Here is a 20,874-nt window from a genome sequence, read left to right as displayed (position 1 = left end):
TTCTAAACATCTTTCGTTATGTTCAGGTTTTCAATACGGCGAGTATTAGCAGAGAAATTCAACGTTTACTGCCTTGGCCTCCATAAAATTACGAATGCATTTTATTATTTTTACCATTATAATGCATGAGACAACTCTAATCGTTGCTGGGAGAGTCTTATAATGTGCCACTTTCAAAGCCGTAAACAAGCAATAGCCCAACTTCATTTTAAAACCCTTTCCGTATCTGGTTTGCACCTATAAGCACAATAGCCCGGCGTAATTTTCTTGCAATATCAGACCTCAGAAATACGTAAATGCACACACATTTCAAAACTAATAATACTAAATAATTCCCTGTGTTTAATAAAAACATATTTTCGGTAGTATTAAAGTTGAAATAAGTAGCCTGTTCTTCGCTCTAACTGCATGAAGTATGGTCTTACCCTGTGCGGATTACATACGTTTAAATGAGCTGACGGGGCATTTGGCTAAAACATGGCGGAGCCAATCATAATGAAGCACTCGGTGGCCACACTGTACATATAGAGTCACTGTACTTCCTTGCTCCCTGTGGCGCTTTGCACTTTTATATTATTATTATTATTATTATTATTATTATTATTATTATTATTATTATTATTATTATTATTATTATTATTATTATTATTTTACATTATTGCTGATCATGATTTGATCTCTTTCTTCCCATACCAAAGAAAGCCAAAAATTGGGTTAATATTCAAAGAATAATGACATATACAAAGCCTTTAAAACGTTTGCAGAACATCTCCATAGCAACTCCCTTTACAGCCTGTAGATTTAGTTACTGGCTCTTGGACATAAAAATTTCACTCGATTGCCACTGATATTTCCTTTAGTTTTGGCCGTAACGGAAAAAGATATAGAACAAAATATCACCATGAGCTCTTTTTGTATAAAACCAACCATAAGAGAGATACATTTGAATTCTATGCTTTATGTCCCTGCCACTCCTGCAAATATTTTTAACAACCTGTAGCTGTGATCATACTCTGCCTTATTCGAAACTGAAATACCAAATTTCATTACAAACAACCCATCCATCTTCCTGTAACAGACACAGACAAACATTAAGCTGAACTCAACATAGGTCATTACAATGACATCAGTCTTCTTGTCAGAATTCAATATTAACCGACTGGAATGTCAAGTTTAAAAGCAATTCTTCCACATAAAGTGCTCAATCAAGTGAAAAACTGTACCGTTTCTGAATTCACAAACAGTACTTTGCTGGTGTTCTAACAGTGCCAAGTTCTAGAGCTGGAATTACCCGGTCACAGACAGCGGTTGAACACTGCACTTCCATTTTCCGTTAAGTGTGCACGCTCTCCAATCTTGTCAGTTTCTCATGGCAGGGATCGAATAACTGGAATACTATGATGGACCAGTGTGTCACATTCCAGTAGTTATCAGAACAGTTATGAACCGAAGGAATGGCATACTAAACAAGAAAGTTATCTTTATACGCAACTACCCGGGGACAATGACAGTTACTTGGTTTCACCACTAAAGAGTAGCAGGTTTTCGTCACCTTTGCTAGTTAACATGATTTAACAATATTTTCGTGTTATCATAGCTGGTACAGTAAAACTGTGTGACATAAATGATTGGAAATGTATATTATATAGCTTTTGCTATAGTGTGTTTATCAATAGGACCACTAATAACATAGATACTTAAGAATTAAATGTTAGGCCCTTTGCCTACACTATCATTTCAACCAGCATCAATAAAATTATTTATAGCCTAGACTGTAATGTGTTATTTTCCAACATTATGCTGTTTATGATTTTCATTAAATTCTGTTCAGCCATTTTTTCATGCCTTGAAGCAACAAAAAATGTAAATTCATGAACAGGGATGACAGCTACTACAAATTTTCTATAGTGTCTACAGTTTATGTGTACTACAGCAGTATGGAAGCAGTACTGATTATTACAGATTTTAAGACTTCGATGAGTTAAAACTTCACTGTTAGGTCTAACTCATTTTATCACGTCCATATGTGAAGTTATGTACCGTAACATGTAAGAGGCAAATGTGTTCATTCCAAAAGCCAACAACTCTCCAGTCAAACCCTAGTTTGTATGCTTATAAGAATTGTGCGACATTTTCCACTTTGCGAACGTAATTCAGGTCACTTTGATATGCTTTGTCGGTGACTTTCTACTTGTAGTAAGATGCACTAAATCACATTAAATCATATCTCAGAAACTCACTATCATCACACACGTATGGGTGGGAGCATGTCATTAGCCAGGCAATATCTGCACACTGCTGTATTTCCTAGCATAATCATTGCTTATTTCTGGCCAAATATTTAAGCAGAATAAGTGGGAAATAACAATCATGCCAAAAAAAGTTTAATGTTGAAGTAAAATGGAAGAAAATAAAAACATGTGTTACTTGCTACAACTTGACATAAGAAGTGAAAAGTGTGAAAAATCATTCTCATCTCCAGAAAGGAGTGATTCTAATCAGTAACTGACCAGTCACTTCACACTGCATTTTATCCAGCCAGTTACCAATCTGAAAGAAAGTTGGAAACAGAATGATAGCTGGTAGAAAGTAATTATTTCGAAGCTACAGGAGCACAGAACGGTGTATATAAGATAAAGTAAAATAAAGTGTGAAACTTGCCACATACCTGCCAACCTTTCCGATTTACCCGGAAACTTTCAGTTTTTTGACTTCTCTTCAGATTTTCCGATTTATTTTTACTTCTTTCTATTTTTGACTAATATAACTTCCAGTAAGGTCAATGTTCTTCCCCCAGGGTAAAGGATACATTCTTATGTGCCTGTGTAATTTACGCAACCTCATTTTCAAGCGTAATGATTTGATGCTTTATTTTGAAAGTGTATCATCCGTCGCCTTCATGTATCGTGTTTCCCGCTGATCACAGCAGCGTGTGTGCTTTACAGCTGGGGATTTGGGATGGCAATCGTCCTACAAGCGAGAGAGGCTAGCGCACACTAGCGACTCTGTTAATCGGGATGAAAGAATGAGTTTATTGTGTAGTTCGCACGCTGTTAACATCGTTTGTGTGTGTGTTGTTGCATTAGAGTTGTAAGCCACGTGTTTTTTCCTTGCGATTCTGTGCTTTTCCCCGTGTGAAAGTCTTATTTTAATAATGTGCAAGACATATTGATCTGTTTTGTATGCAGTAGTTTCGCGTATTTCAGTGCATTTACGTTGTTCATTCTTCCTTCATAATTTTAATCAGTTGAATGTATTTCAGGAAATTGTGTCGGTGACAGTTTCTGGTATTTCCTCTTCACATTATGGCCCAAAATAAACGTTATCTCCAAGTGTTCAGGGATACCTATAAAATTAAATTTTCATTAATTTTACAGTCTAATAAAGGAAACTATTGTGCACTTTATTGCATGTGTCGGTGTGATATAAATATTATTCGCATTTGTCATAAATCAGAAAGATTAGGTACATTTTCTTGTAACCATTTTTATGTTTTCTTAGTTTAAGATTTTAAATTTAATGGTCATATTGCATTGTAACTGTAGATACACTATGTGATCAAAAGTATCCGAACAGCTGGCTGAACATGGCGTACAAGTTCGTGGCGCCCTGCATCGGTAATGCTGGAATTCAATATGGTGTTGGCCCACCCTTAGCCTTGATGACAGCTTCCACTCTCGCAGGCATATGTTCAGTCAGATGCTGGAAGGTTACTTGGGGAATGGCAGCCCATTCTTCATGGTGCGCTGCACTGAGGAGAGGTAGCGATGTTGGTCGGTGAGGCCTGGCACGAAGTCGGCGTTCCAAAACATCCCAAAGGTGTTCTGTAGGACTCAGTTCGGGATTCTATGCAGGCCAGTCCATGACAGGGATGTTATTGTTGTGTAATCACTCTGCCACAGGCCATGCATTATGAACAGGTGCTCGATCGTGTTGAAAGAACGCAATTGCCATCCCTGAAGTGCTCTTCAACAGCGGGAAGCAAGAACGTGCTTCATACATCAATGTAGGGCTGTGCTGTGTTAGTGCCATGCAAAACAACAAGGGGTGCAAGTCCACTCCATGAAAAGCACAGCCACACTATAACACCACCGCCTCCGAATTTTACTGTTGGCACTACACACGCTGGCAGATAACGCTCACCGGGCATTCGCCATACCTACACCCTGCCATCGGATCGCCACATTATGTACCGTGATTCGTCACTCCACACAACGTTTTTCCACTGTTCAATCGCCCAATGTTTACGCTCCTTACACCAAGCAAGGCGTCGTTTGGCTAAGACCTGCGCGATGTGTGGCTTATGGGGAAGCCACTCAGGCATGAAATCCAAGCTTTCTCACCTCCCGCCGAACTGTCAGAGTACTTGGAGAGGATCCTGATGCAGTTTGGAATTCCTATGTGATGGTGTGGATAGATGCCTGCCTGTTACACTTGACGACCCTCTTCAACTGTCGGCAGTCTCTTTCAGTCAACAAACGAGGTCGGCCTGTACGCTTTCGTGCTGTACATGTCCCTTCATGTTTCCACTTCATTATCACATCAGAAATGGTGGACGTATGGATATTTAGGAGTGTGGAAATCTCACGTACAGACTTCTGGCAGAAGTGACACCGAGTTATCTGACCACGTTCAGAGTTCATGAGTTCCGCGGATCTCCCCATTCTGCTCTCTCACGATGTCGAATGACTACTGAGGTCGCTGCTATGGAGTACCTGGCAGTAGGTGGCAGCACAATGCACCTAAGATGAAAAATGTATGTTTTTGGGGGTGTCCGTATATTTTTGTTCACATAGTGTATGTATGCATTTTATCTTGTCCCTTTTTCACCTAGACTGTGGGGCATTATATGTGATGAAATCCAAGAATTAAAAAAAATCTTCCTATTTTTGATTTCTAAATGTTGGCAGGTATGTTACCAGTTTAATGCTCTGCCTCCTAAGGTAACTGATTATCAGTTTAGCTCCATTTATTGATACTTGAGGTGAAGATTAATCTTATATTCGCTGTTTCATATTGACACCAATATATAATATATAAACCTCGACAGAAAAAATATCCTGGTTCCATTCTACTCAGCACTAATCAGCTTCTTAAAATCTCAACTTATGATTATTATTATTATTATTATTATTATTATTATTATTATTATTATTATATTATGTATTTTTTTTTTTTTTTTTTTTTTTTTTTTTGCTATTCGCTTTACGTCGCACCGACACAAATAAATAATAAATACTTAATTGTGAATCTACAGATATGTCTTACGGCGACGCTGGGTTAGGAATTGGAAGGAAGCGGCCGTGGCCTTAATTAAGGTACAGCTCCGGCATTTGCCTGGTGTGAAAATGGGAAACCACGGAAAACCATATTCAGGGCTGCCGACAGTGGGGCTCGAACCCACTATCACCCGATTACTGGATACTGGCCGCACTTAAGCGACTGCAGCTATCGAGCTCGGTATTATTATTATAATTATAATTATTATTATTATTATTATTATTATTATTATTATTATTATTATTATTTGTATCAATTTAGGAAGGGTCGGCTTGTGCCGGTAACATAATGGGCTGACTCGGCCTAAGCAAGGAGTCACCCTCTTGATTATGAAACTACAGGTACATATATGTACAAATATTTACAACAGAAATAAATACAACATATACATTTATACAGTAAATACAAACAACTTCAGACTTCTTATGTCCCCGTTTTGGGAATCTGTTCTTCAGTATTACTGGAACTGCGACCTGGAACTTCATACTGTTTGGCGCGAGTCAGACGAAAAGTCGCTCCTAGGATCTTTCTCACAATGTGGCAAGTGCTCAGGAGGGTGGCTTTCTGTAATTCTACGTATGTGTGATAATGCAGGTTTAATGCGGCCAGAGAGCTGTGCAAGCATTTTGGAATAACACCGGTACATGATATTACTATTGGAACTGTGGTGACTGACTCTAGTTTCCACAGGCGTTGTATTTCTATTGCCAGTTCTGTGTATTTTGATATCTTTGTGGCTATTGTTGTTTGCAGATTGGAGGTATTTGGACAAGCAATTTCTATAAGGGATGCGGATCTTTTTGATTTATCAATTAGAATAATATCTGGCCTATTGTTGCTGAGCGTGACATCGGTTATGACTTCTCGGTCCCATAGTAGTTTATATGAAGAGTTTTCGAGAATGGGTGGAGGTGTATATTTCCAATATGCAGTTGATGACTGAAGAAGTCGACATTTTACAGAAAGTTTCAGGTGAATGATTTTTGCTACCTGATCATGTCGATGCTTATAATCAGTGTTGGCCAAGTGTGGGCAACCAGAGATGACGTGCTGTATGCTCTCTGTAGTTCTGGAACAGCGGCGGCAGTTGTCTGAGACAACTGTTGGATCCTTCATGATAAATCTACGGTAGTTCCGTGTAGCAATTACTTGATCTTGGATGGCCAGAACAAATCCTTCTGTTTCTGGGAAAAGACCGGAGTAGGTCAGCCAAGCGTGCGACGCAGGTTTGTCGATATGAGGCTGATCCAGTTCATGGGGGTATTTCCCGTGAAGAGGTTTTTGCTTCCACATGGCCATATTCATCTCTTTTCTAGGTGGGGTAGAAACAGGCATTTCTGGCGATGACAGATTGAGAGGTGTATAGTTTATATCAGCTCTGCAAACAGCATGATGAAGACACGATGTATCAGCTCTCGAGTGGAAATATTCTCTTAGACTTGATATCAGATTGCTATGTAAATTGACAATGGATAAGAAGCCCCTACCACCTTCTGATCTCGGGAGTGTAAGACGTTCGGTTGCAGATTTAGGATGGTGCATATGGTACCGGGTGAGTGAAACTGCTGTTTTCGTTTGTAACTGCTGAAGTTCTGTTTGGGTCCATTTTATGATACCAAAGGAGTATGTGAGCAGTGGTACGGCGTACGTATTGACTGCTTTGGTAAGATGTTCTGTCAGTTTTGATGATAGTACCTTGTTGAGACGTGTTATATATTGCTGCGTGACATTTCTCTTGACGTCTGCATGTTTCATACGAGTGCTCTGATGAAAACCGAGGTATTTGTACATTTCTTCTTCCTCCAGCTGTTGTATGGATTCGTCGCTTAAACTCAAAGGTGTCCCTTGTGCTGAGTAGGATCCTCTGATGACAGTTTGGGTTCTGCATTTGTCCAATCCAAACCGCATGCCTATATCTGAAGAAAACGTCTTGGTAGTTGAGAAGAGATGTTGGAGATGGGGTTTGGTAGAGGTATATAGCTTAATGTCGTCCATATAGAGTAGGTGGCTGATTTTGAATAGCTCTTCTCGCTTATTCTTAATGCTAATACCATACCCACTTGTGTTCAGTAGGTAGGATAGTGGATTTAATGCCATGCAGAACCATAATGGACTCAGTGAGTCCCCTTGGAAGATTATTATTATTATTATTATTATTATTATTATTATTATTATTATTATTATTATTATTATTATTATTATTATTATTATTATTATTATTATAAATATATAAACTAGGGTTGGATTTGAGAGTTGTTTGCTTTCGGAATGAACACACTTGCCTCTTACAAGTTACGGTACATAACTTCACATTTTGACGTGATGATGATGATGATAATTTAGCCGGGCTGAGTGGCTCAGGCAGTTGAGGCGCTGGCCTTTTGACCTCAAGTTGCCAGGTTTGATCATGGCTCAGTCTGATGGTATTGGAAGGTGTTCAAATATGTCACTCATGTCTGTAGATTTACTGACACGTAAAAGAACTCGTGTGGGACTATATTCTGACACCTTGGTGTCTCCGAAAACTGTAAAAGTAGTTAGTGGGATGCTGTAAAAGCCAATAACGATAGGTTAAAGGTTTTAAGAATCCGATTAGTATTGAGTAAAGTGGAACCAGAATATTTTCCTTTCGAGGTTATTAAATGACTTCAGATGAATGCGTCACTGTTCCACATTGCGGCTTTTGCCATTCTTATCCAAGGCATTCAGAATTCACCTTCTTGAAGGAATGATGTTCTTTTTTCTGGAAGAATCTATTGTTTGCTATTCCATGTTATCAGTTTTTTGATACATAAGATTGACTGACAGACGTATCCTTTGCAGCCCTTTTCATTTTTGTGATCTTTCTTTCTTCGCACTGAGTAGTTCCCCTTACTTCAGCATTCTTGGCCATTCTAAGCTCGAATCGTGTAGTGTCGTAGGCAAGTTCATCTGCTTGCATACAAAAACTTTCAGTCAATCTTCTAAAACACCTTGATCCTCAATTTCGGAATATGGTGTGGTAATTGCCAGCCTAGTCAATTACCTATCAATCTTTTACCAAAATTCTGAGCAGAAATATGTGAAAGATCTATAGAAAAAGGGTGAGCCCCATGCATATATAAAATGTTTCCTGGACCTATCTTAAGATGAAATATTATTTATAATATTTACATTGTTTACAAAATACAGTACTTCATGTATACTTAATTTCTAACTGCTCATTCATTCTCTCTGTCGACAGTTACCTAGGAATTCACCACTCATTCATTCATTCATTCATTCATTCATTCCTGTCCTCATACTTCTTTTCACTCTACCAGTCTGTTATTCACTGAGTCACAACCATAAGCAGTAATAACCTTGCCAATGACATAAATCTCTTCCTGGTAATATAAACTTGAATTATTACATTTTGCAGAAGAAAGTCAAGAAGAAGATTCAGTGAGAGAGGAGAGAGAAGATCAACCCCGTCATCCCACTGGCATCGTACTGAACCGTGTGGGGTACTACACCATCCCGTCACTTGATGAGTTGACAAGTCTTCTGACTGAAGATGGAAAATGCATAGTTGACAATTTTACTGTTGGTCGTGAAGGATATGGCAATGTATATTTTCCGGACTCTTTTGATGTCTCAAATCTCAACTTGGATGAAATTGGTAAGACATGCTTACATTGTATGTGTGCATTTGTTCATAATTTCATGAATTGATTTGTTATTACAAGAAATGGAGGTGCTGCTGCTTATTTTAGTATGTGTGCATTTGTTCATAATTTCATGAATTGATTTATTAGAAGAAATTGAGGTGCTGCTGCTTGTTTTGTATAGTATTTGGCGTGAATTGCTTTGGCAAACTTAAATATCTACATAATATCTTTGACATCTTTACTTCCAGATGTGATTCTACATGGGGCTAGTGGCAATCATATTCTCAGTCTGTGTGTGCTATGTTTCAATTATATGGTTGGCATCCACCTACTGTCAGATGTTTTATTATGGACACTCCAGTTTAGGTATTAATGACTAACAAACTGATAGGCCTATTGCAAAATGAGTTATACCAATATTTTCCTTATTTAATTCTGCATTAGATCTTAAAAGACAAATTTTTTTGAAGTTCATTAATTATTTTTATTTGTGGTTGTAAATATTTTCCAGGTTTTTGGCTATTTCTTAGGAACCACTCACTTAAAAATATGTACATGGAAAATTACTTACTTGATGGTAATGAAACGTTTATATGTTATTGCCACATGTTTTTGTAGTCTAGTACTCAAGTTACAATTTTTTCCAACCACCCCAAAGAAAATTCTTATAATTTTTGTACAGCAACTTTTATCTCAGCCCAGGATAAACGTAGAACAAGAAACTTGGGCTTGTTTTGAAGCACTCGGTCGTAGTTATCAGAAACAACCACCAATGTAACTGTACAGTGTGATGCTGAATTTGAAGAGTAATATTAATGGGAAGTTCTGTGTACGCTGGACAGAGCAATTAACATTGTACCAGCAATTTGCCCGGTAGCAAGATTAAAAGGAGCGGTGGACCTTAGGAGCTGGGCAGATAAGCACCAGAAATTCATAATGTCAAAACTTTATTACACAAGGGGATTAAACTTGCTTTGTTTCAAACATTTTTCCTTGAACCTTGGAATAAGTCCTGTTTAACATAACACTTTACATAATATACAATAAGAACATGATTGCATGATATTTAATTCATTTATACAATTACGAGTTGGCACCGGGTAATTCTGGGGAAATAATGTACTTAAGCTCTAACAAGATAAAACACGCAACATACGAACAAGGTTACAAATGTAAGATTGAAAAGCCCATAGGCTGCTAAGAGACTCTTCTATTTCCCAAAATAAACTGGCACTGTACACTGTTTGCCTAGCACTAAAGGAAGGTGCATACAACGTTGCCACATGAGATCATGAAAAGACCTCTAATATTTTTCATGGTTTTACCAGAGATCGTGAACAGAAGCTCTACAGTTTGTGTCACCATATAGGGGGTACGACATGCCTAATAAAAATACTGCCAGAGCAGACCTAAATACATGCTACAAGAAACAAGCAACCTTAGCCTTACGTAAAACCAGTGAATTAACTCTTATAACCATTAATCATAATGAACTTTACACATACATATACATAGGTCGAGTTATAAGTCATGGCAACTATTTTTTTTCTCGCAAACAGGAGATAACACGGATGATATAAGATGCGCATTTGGAAACGTACGGTATGTACTTGCGTATGATGCCACTAGATGGTGTATGTAAACAACAGTGTGGGTCTAAGGATGCCCCCAAGTTCAGTGTGGGAGTGAGAGCGTCACAAAATGGAAGTCAACAAGCAAGAGCAATGATCGTATATTAAAATAGCAGTTCTCCGCGGCAGAAATGCTCGCCAATGCCATGCAGAGCTGCGGGAAGCATTAGGTGTGAATGCCATGCCCTATAGGACAGTGGCGAGGTGGGTGGAGACGTGAGGACATCGTAACAGCATTTTGGAGAGAGGTGTCACACGTTAGCGATACACATGCAGCGAATGGTATTCAGCGCCTGCCCCACCGCTGGCAACGCACAGTATAAACCTTGGGCGATTATTTCGAAGGTCTGTAACCAGTGGAGACCTGTCCTTTGTACATAGTCTTGTGTATTTGCTGTCTATACCATAATAAATCAATGTTTACCAATGGCCTGTGTTCTGTTACTTTCCTACGAGAATCTCCTGAAGTCAGAATTTGTCTTCAGGCTCTTTGCTTAAGTACATGCCCTATATTTCCAAATGTGTATCTTAGATTTTCCGTGTTGTCTCCTGTTCACGAGAAAAAAAATAATTGCCATGACTTACGACTCGACCTTTCTCTCTCTCTCTCACACACCATTGGACTGACGCAAAGGGGCATGGGGCGTAGGCCAAGGATATGGAGCCAAGGGAAGGGGAACGAGTTTCGAGGGGCAAGCACCCCAGAGATAATTCCACTTACTCTGGAGCCATATTTAAAGATACGGAGAATAATGCTTTATTAAGGCTAAGGTAACCAGAGAACCAATTAAGGGATACACCAAAACACATACACATCCAAAGATGTGAATAAAAACGAAAACAGGCCGGAGAAGATTTCTCACGGCACAAACATCACAGAGGATTTAAGGAAATTGATAGTGATTTCAGAAGGAGCAATACGCTAAATTTTTACAAGACATTGAGGGAAGAACTAACAAACTTCAAGTCGCCCAGTCTTTACTTCAGTCGCTCTGATGGAACATTTGAGACGAATACATGGGCCAGTTGTGAAATCCTGAAGCAGTTCTTCGAGAAGCTATGCAACAGAGACCCACCTACAGAAATACTCCAATATCATGCAACTACTCCAAACCAAGACTTGGTACCACCTACTCACGAGGAGATACAAAGCATCACATTACATCTCAGAAGCAACAAAGCACCAGGGGAAGTTCGGATAATCACCGAAATGATCAAGATTGGAGGGGAACTCGTGGTTTATAAACTACAAACCATCATTGAAAGTATACGGCATTGCAACCTCACCAAGAAATACATGGAGAAAACAATGCAAATTCACAAACAACAAAATGAAAACAGAACACAATTACTTACCGTGAGGCAGTTGCACAAAATTCGAAGCATGGAGGAAAAAGGGCAGGATCTTTACATTAACGTTTGACAGGTTGCCAGGTCAATACTACTAGCTACTAAATAAGATACAGGATGAAATTTAAATAAAGAAATTTTACTTAATAAATTAAATATGAAAATTTTAAAAGGTATAAATACAGTTAAATATGCATTTTCTTTTTAAAAACAAAACTCGGTATAAACTAAAGGGAGAAACGCTATTTTATAATGAATTTTAAATTAAGATAAAATGAAGCTGATATCAACATTGGCTTCCTAAAAAAAAAATCAAAGTTGGGAAACTCATAACTGATACCATTAAATAAAATTGTCAATTACGTTAACTTAATGTACAGAAAGATCATAATATTTTAAAACATTGGTTGGAACCAGAATATTTGAACGATAAACGCTAGGTAATTGCTACGTGAAAATATACGGCATTGCAATCTCGCCAAGAAATACATGGAGATAACAATGCAAATTCACAAACAACAAAATGAAAACAAAACACAATTACTTACTGTGAGGCAGTAGCACAAAATTCGAAGCGTGGAGGACAAAAACGTGATGGAAATTCCTTTAAAAAAAAAAAAAAGTTGATCATCAGTATGCGGGCCCGCGACTATTAATACTGCTTTAATTGAAATTTGCTACACTACCAAAACAAATAATACAGTAAGTCGCACGCAAAGGCACACACAAGGACACACATACAAAGAAAATAGTGGCTCCAACTGGAATTAAAATTACATAAATTAACCAAACAAGATTAAATTATAATAAAACAGTAGTGGATAGAACACAGAACAACTAAATTTAAACAAGCACAAAAACTTACCTGGCCAACATATTTAAAAAAATCTCTTTCGATAAAGTACAGTAGGCAGGTTCAGGATATAGAAAGTGAATGGGTGGCATACAGGGATGCTGTAGTAGAAACAGCAAGGGAATGCCTAGGAACAACTGTGTGTAAAGATGGGAAAAGGCGAACATCTTGGTGGAATGATGAAGTGTATGAAACAGCTTGTAAACGTAAAAAGAAGGCTTATCAGAAATGGCTCCAAACAAGGGCCGAGGCAGACAGGGATTGGTACGTAGATGAAAGAAACAGAGCGAAACAAATAGTTGTTGAATCCAAAAAGAAGTCATGGGAAGATTTTGGTAATAACCTGGAAAGGCTAGGTCAAGCAGCAGGGAAACCTTTCTGGACACTAATAAAGAATCTTAGGAAGGGAGGGAAAAAGGAAATGAACAGTGTTTTGAGTAATTCAGGTGAACTCATAATAGATCCCAGGGAATCACTAGAGAGGTGGAGGGAATATTTTGAACATCTTCTCAATGTAAAAGGAAATCATCATGGTGGTGTTGCAAACAGCCAAGCTCATGGGGAGGAGGAAAATGATGTTGGTGAAATTATGCTTGAGGAAGTGGAAAGGATAGTAAATAAACTCTATTTTCATAAGGCAGCAGGAATAGATGAAATTAGACCTGAAATGGTGAAGTATAGTGGGAAGGCAGGGATGAAATGGCTTCATAGAGTAGTAAAATTAGCGTGGAGTGTTGGTAAGGTACCTTCAGATTGGACAAGAGCAGTAATTGCACCTATCTATAAGCAAGGGAACAGGAAGGATTGCAACAACTATCGAGGTATCTCATTGATTAGTATACCAGGCAAAGTATTCACTGGCATCTTGGAAGGGAGGGTGCGATCAGTCGTTGAGAGGAAGTTGGATGGAAACCAGTGTGGTTTCAGACCACAGAGAGGCTGTCAGGATCAGATTTTCAGTAAGCGCCAGGTAATTGAAAAATGCTACGAGAGGAATAGGCAGTTGTGTTTATGTTTCGTAGATCTAGTGAAAGCACATGGCAGGGTACCGAGGGAAAAGATGTTCGCTATACTGGGGGACTATGGAATTAAAGGTAGATTATTAAGATCAATCAAAGGCATTTATGTTGACAATTGGGCTTCAGTGAGAATTGATGGTAGAATGAGTTCTTGGTTCAGGGTACTTACAGGGCTTAGACAAGGATGTAATCTTTCACCTTTGCTGTTTGTAGTTTATATGGATCATCTGCTGAAAGGTATAAAATAGCAGGGAGGGATTCAGTTGGGTGGAAATGTAGTAAGCAGTTTGGCCAATGCTGACGACTTGGTCTTAATGGCAGACTGTGCCGAAAGCCTGCAGTCTAACATCTTGGAACTTGAAAATAGGTGCAATGAGTATGGTATGAAAATTAGCCTCTCGAAGACTAAATTGATGTCAGTAGGTAAGAAATTCAACAGAATTGAATGTCAGATTGGTGATACAAAGCTAGAACAGGTTGATAATTTCAAGTATTTAGGTTGTGTTTTTTCCCAGGATGGTAATATAGTAAGTGAGATTGAATCAAGGTGTAGTAAAGCTAATACAGTGAGCTCGCAGTTGCGATCAGCAGTATTCTGTAAGAAGGAAGTCAGCTCCCAGACAAAACTATCTTTACGTCGGTCTGTTTTCAGACCAACTTTGCTTTACAGGAGCGAAAGCTGGGTGGACTCAGGATATCTTATTCATAAGTTAGAAGTAACAGACATGAAATTAGCAAGAATAATTGCTGGTACAAACAGGTGGGAACAATGGCAGGAGGGAACTCGGAATGAGGAGATAAAGGCTAATTTAGGAATGAACTCGATGGATGAAGCTGTACACATAAACCGGCTTCGGTGGTGGGGTCATGTGAGGCGAATGGAGGAGGATAGGTTACCTAGGAGAATAATGGACTCTGTTATGGAGGGTAAGAGAAGTAGAGGGAGACCAAGACGATGATGGTTAGATGCTGTTTGTAACGATTTAAAGATAAGAGGTATAGAACTAAATGAGGCCACAACACTAGTTGCAAATCGAGGATTGTGGCGACGGTTAGTAAATTCTCAGAGGCTTGCAGACTGAACGCTGAAAGGCATAACAGTCTATAATAATTATGTATGTATGTATGTATGTATGTATGTATGTCTTTCGATAAACACTGAGCTGAAACACTATAATTCCATAGTTAAACTAGAGGCAACATATGCTAGTGAAACTTTATTAAAATTAAATGTAAAATCTACAACAGACAAATTACAGAAAACCGACAGAAGAATTCTTAGAACAATTATTAATAAAAAACACCAATTTGATGGACAATGGAGATTGTTGTCTAACAACATTGTCTATCATGAATGTGAATGAATAATATCTACAATGCGTAAAAGAATAATTTCCTTTTTCTGTCGCATATCAAGATTACCAGACACCAGGATATTGAAACAACTATTTGGTTACTTTAAAAAAAAAAAAATCAATAATAATTGGTTCAAAGAAGTTCAGGATTATTTAGAAGAATTGGGTATAACTCGACAACAAATCAAAGACAGAAAAGAGAAGAGGATTTTGAAGAACAAAAGCATAAGTCTCAAACTAAAAACAGTTGAACGGAAACAATATACTATATCGGACACACAAAGGGCTTCGAGGTCGGAGAGAATGAGAAAGTTCTGGCAGAAGAAAAAGAAGAAATTAACCCAAATGTATTTATTTTTTAAGTGCTCCAGTGTGGGCGTAAAATATGTAAATAATAATAATAATAAATAATAATAAAACTAGTGGAAAGCAGTCCCAACTAAATGAAAAATATCAAGGAAAAAATACTGTAAACGTTCCCACATAAAAACCGAACACAGAAGCACACACAGGAGCGACAATTTACAGATGCCAAGCCATCATCCCATAATAGTCATCAAAGCCCCAAAATTTAAAACGTGACCATCAGATAAGACAAGAAGAGATGACTCATTACATAATAATAACAAAGGCAAGGAACCCCAAACAATGAGTAGTATGAGACAAGAAAACTTTCAGAGAATAACAAATATTAAGTTAAATATCGACCAGCAAATTTCAGTTTTGCACAGACTTGACATTATTAAAAAAAAATATTATTATTATTATTATTATTATTATTATTATTATCCAGTAAGTGGTAGTCGAAATTACATTAGCTTTTGTTAAACAGTTCGCCTACAGCTTAGGTAATTTAGAATGAAGGGGCTTTGGATTACGCTAGGATATGTATAGGAGGTGTCGTTAATTAAAGTCCCGAACAATGCAAATAACGATCACATCCAATAATTAACCGAAAAGGCAATAGCAACACAGTTAGAAGGCAAGCACGAACAACGAAGAAAAATTAGGAAGGTAAATCAACGCAAAATAAAATAACAGAATAATAATAATAATAATAATAATAATAATAATAATAATAATAATAATCACTACGATGATGATGATGATAATAATAATCCCAAGAACGAGTAGACAAAGTACGAACGACAACACAGTAAGTTACAACTCACACAAAATACAACCTCATAGACGCATAACTAGCGATTCCAAATTCCCACATAATTTAGTTACATACTTTAACGAATTTATTCCATAACCGATACAATAAAATTTTGTTACCAGATGTTTACAGTTTTTAATTAACGAACCGGCGTTTCGGAGGATGTGCGTTATAATGTAGGTCAAATTTAAGAGGCATGTCGGTAAATGGCAAACACACACTAAGTTTTCTTCTTACAGAAATGAAAATAATTAGGTTGGAGCACACTGAAAGGTATTGAAAAGAGTAAAGGGCATAGCCATAACGTCCTCGCACTTATCCTGACGAGTAACACTCCATTACTAATGCTTTCCCTCTACACCAAGATGTCTTTTTACGACCATGGCTAAACACAGCCATGTTGAATGCTCGAACATAACAGACAGACTGCTTCTCACTTGCACAGACAAGGCGGAAGTCACCAGCTCCCAGCATTCAAAGTACGCACGGCACTCGATCGATAATCCGGCGTATCAGATTAATCCAGCAAATACGTAATAATAGGGGATATAGTTTTTGAATTAAATGTGCATGGTAAATTCCACAATTAGACGACAGTTCCAAACAATGGGCGATAGTGTTAGATAACTTCTCGATACACAAGTAGATATGCCAAATAAATAAATACTCGTAGATGTTTTGATATTACAATTCCATTATGTCAAATATTTGTTGCCATTTTCACGTTACCGGCATCGTGCCATCAAATTGGAAAACCGCTTTGATTCACTCGCTACACGAAAAGGGTGACAAGACTGATCCAAACAATTATCGAGGTATTTCACTTATATCAAACACCTACAAAGTGCTCTCACATGCCCTCTTCATCAGGTTGGAGCAGCAGACAGAACATTTAATTGGTGATTACCAGGCAGGCTACCAACCACACCGATCTTGCGCAGAACAGAGCTGGAACCTCAAGATGATTTTGTAACACCGCCAGTCAAACCGCACATTCGTCACTTTCGTAGACTTTAACAAAAGCATACGACTCTATTGACCGCATCACCCTGTTCAATATACTGCATGAATACGGTGTGGATAGCAAAACAACTGTGTTAATTGAACAGACTTTGACAGACACAACCTCTAAGGTAAAATTTATGGGTGAAATCTCTGAACCTTTTCAAATCAGAGCAGGAGTAAGACAGGGTGATGGGTTATCCCTACTCTACACAAGATCATCATGACGTAGGAGAGGGAAGTACCTGGAATAAGTATGGGAACCAATGATAAGAGAATCAACATAAAGTGCCTTGCCTTGCCTTTGCTGACGACCTAGCAATAATTACCTGGACTCCTGAGGAAGCCAGACATGCAATTGAGTAACTTAATGAATTCACAACTGAGTTTATTTTATTTTCCACCATGTTGATATATTAGTTGCTTAAGGCAACTTATTGGTTAAATGTGGTACAAGTTTCGTATATTATAATATGATAAATTATGTACAATGTGCATTTAGTTCTTACAGAAACTTGTCAGAGTTCTGTCTTTTGTTGCACAGTATCAGATGATATGTCACAGTAGGCTCTGCATAATCTACACTGGCAGTTATCGTCCGGATCTTGGAATTTAACTGTTAGGCGTATCCCATGATGGAAACCGTGTATGCCAAATCTTGTCAATACATGACATAGGTCATATCTCACTTGTGTCCATTCCCTATATATCATCGCATCCATTGAATAAAACTCTGGCCATATTTCTTGTTTCTTTTTGAGTTCCTGCAGTACATCCAAGTAGGCTTTGGTAGCTGGTAGAAGCAGGTCAAGGCAGAGGTCTCTATCCTTGTATATTATCAACATCTTCAGCCACATAACACTGTTTAGATGAAAAATTCATATATTGACAAAGTATCAATGCTTTGAGAGAAAGTGTCCTTAAAAATAGCATAAGAAGATTAAATGACAACATTAAAAACAAAATACGCATGAGAAAATATATATATATATAGCCGGGCTGAGTGGCTCAGACGGTTAAGGCGCTGGCCTTCTAGCCCCAACTTGGCAGGTTCGATCCTGGCTCAGTCCGGTGGTATTTGAAGGTGCTCAAATACGACAGTCTCGTGTCGGTAGATTTACTGGCACGTAAAAGAACTCCTGCGGGACTAAATTCCGGCACCTCGGCGTCTCCGAAGACCGTAAAAGTAGTTAGTGGGACGTAAAGCAAATAGCATTATTATTATTATTAGAAAATATATAAATTATTTTTCCAATTGAAAGTGGTTGTCGAGGAAACACTTGTACAATAGTCCACAGAGAATATGTCCTAATGAATATTCTTTTCTTAAAAAGTTCATGTTAAGAAAAAAATAAGCCAATTTATAAACTAAAAATTTCAATTTTAGTTGAAATCTAGGTTTCATAATGCAGCTCTTCTTACTATTGGAGTTGATAATATCACTAATTCCTAGTTGTCATTTCTTTTTAGATATGCTTTCCTCTGGAACAGTATCTCTTGCCTTTTTTTTTTTATATGGTCTTGTGTCTGGTATAGTAGTGATGTGATTTACCCACTTTCCCATATGGTAACTATTCATTCTGTTTGAAATGATCATGGACAACATCACACAGTATTTGATGTTTTTTTCCCCCCCCCCCTTCCTTTTTTGGTCAGAATGTACCGCATTTCATTACAAGTTAATTTTCAAGCCTTCATCAATTGTTGGCAAAGAAGCAACTAGTATTCAACCAACCAAGTATGTTTATACAGTTAAAATAGAAAATATTGAGAAGCATTTCAATTAATGGTGCACAGAGACAACAGTAAGTTTAACAGCGATTAAAATAAATGTCATAACAAATTTTGTGAAAGCCTAGTACATTATTTACAGCAACACTATCTATAGAATTGCTTAATAATGTATAATTCATCTACTTTTTTATTTGTGACTTGTTTTGTTTGTTAAATATCTTCCGTTTTCTAGTACTACCACCTCTTCCATTTAACAAGGCATGAGAATATCTTTTTATTTTTGCTTCTATATCACTATTACTCTGTCCTTGTCGTATATACATTCATACTTCCTGTGTTTTTTTATTTTTAAATATAGATCCACAGAATTGTTTCTTTTCTTTTCTCAGATAATCTCTTATATGGTGAAAGAACAATTCCCAGTTTTTCTTCAGTTGATACTTTCTTATGATGTACTTCAGAAACTCGTTCCCACTTCTGATTTTTATTTCTTGTTTACCTTTCTCCTCACAATTTCTTATTTTCCTTAACTCTTTTCTTCTGCCATTCCACCATAGTGTCATCTTTTTCTTACCTTTCCTGATGGACAACCATAATTTTCTGCTCGCCTGACAAATCCGTTTATATTCTTCCATTCCTCAAAGAACATTACTGATCTCTTTCTTTGACATTAGTTGTTTAGTTACAGTATTTCACAGATTTTTCCTAAAACACCAAGGAAGTTGGCTGTGCATTTCAGGGCATGCAGCTGTGAGCTTTCTTTCAGCAGATGGTGCGTTTGAACCCCACTGTTAGCATCTTTGAATACCGTTTTCCGTGTTTTTCCACTTTCACACCAGGTGAATGCTAGACCTGTATCTTAAGGCCACAGCCGCTTCCTTCCCAGTCTTGGCCCCCTGTCACACAGAGCATCAAATGATCAAGAACAACCAACTGCTGTCGAGTACGAACGCCTAAATTCATTTACCTTGTCACACACGTCATCGATGGAGAGGGATAGACCGCACGGAAACAGCTGATACTCCCACCCAGTACCGCACAGGCTAGAGACGTATTCATATTCACGAGTGGAAAAGAATGTGTTGTGGAAGCGGTAATTCAGGTGAAGCTATTATTCTAATGTAGGAAGATAACTTGGGTAAGACGATCGCCGCGGACAAGGCAAATTTTCCTTAAACATGTGAGACTTGGAGAATTCTACTAACTTGTGCCTTCGTTGTGGAATGGCGAAGAAAAATTCAGGAACTAGTACTGAATGTTCATCAATATTTATAAGGAATTAATGGAAAAAAATGAAGTCGCTAATAGACATCAGGCAAACAAATTACAGGAAAAGTACAAGTTTTAAGGAAAGGCTGACAGTATCGTTAAATTTAATTATTCCGAGGGTTTTTTCTTTTTTTTCTTCGGTTTAAAGTTACAAGTGACATTCACTTCCGAAACAACTATGTCCCTGGCAAAATATATAAAATGAAAGAGTAGCAGGTACATTTCGTTGTATTCTACAGGTTGTTAATAAAGTATTGATAAAAGAAAGGACTGAAAGCAATGGATGCATAGTGTCAGTTTTTACCAGGATGCGTTTATGTACATCAATGAATTCATCATTTGAAGGTGGTACAATTAACAGTGGAAATATTTTTATTTAGTCCTACAAATTTCTGGCCACTGGTGACTCGTACATATCTGCATCTTACAGATTTAGGATTGCTCACAATACAACCAATGGATTTGTTCCTATTATATGTGATGCCATTCATAGGGCATTACAGCCAGAATTCTTGACTGGGCAAAAATTGCAACAAAAGCCTTACAACAGTGGCTCATTGTACTTCAGTTACAGTATAAGACTTAAATAC

At 37.7% G+C, this 20,874-nt stretch overlaps 1 protein-coding gene across 1 annotated transcript in view; it reads left to right on the top strand.

The window, feature by feature from the left end:
* Nup98-96 (nuclear pore complex protein Nup98-96) overlaps positions 1-20,874 on the top strand; it is a 474,154-nt gene that overhangs the window by 178,011 nt on the left and 275,269 nt on the right. The window contains exon 14 of the mRNA XM_067143470.2: positions 8,681-8,920. Within this exon, the coding sequence (XP_066999571.1) occupies positions 8,681-8,920 (240 nt within the window). The remainder of the gene's footprint in view (positions 1-8,680; positions 8,921-20,874) is intronic.

This window comes from Anabrus simplex, chromosome 3 (assembly GCF_040414725.1).
Source record: "Anabrus simplex isolate iqAnaSimp1 chromosome 3, ASM4041472v1, whole genome shotgun sequence".
NCBI lineage: Eukaryota > Metazoa > Arthropoda > Insecta > Orthoptera > Tettigoniidae > Anabrus > Anabrus simplex.
The sequence above is the reverse complement of the archived record's forward strand: the minus strand, read 5'-3'. Positions and strand labels throughout refer to the sequence as shown.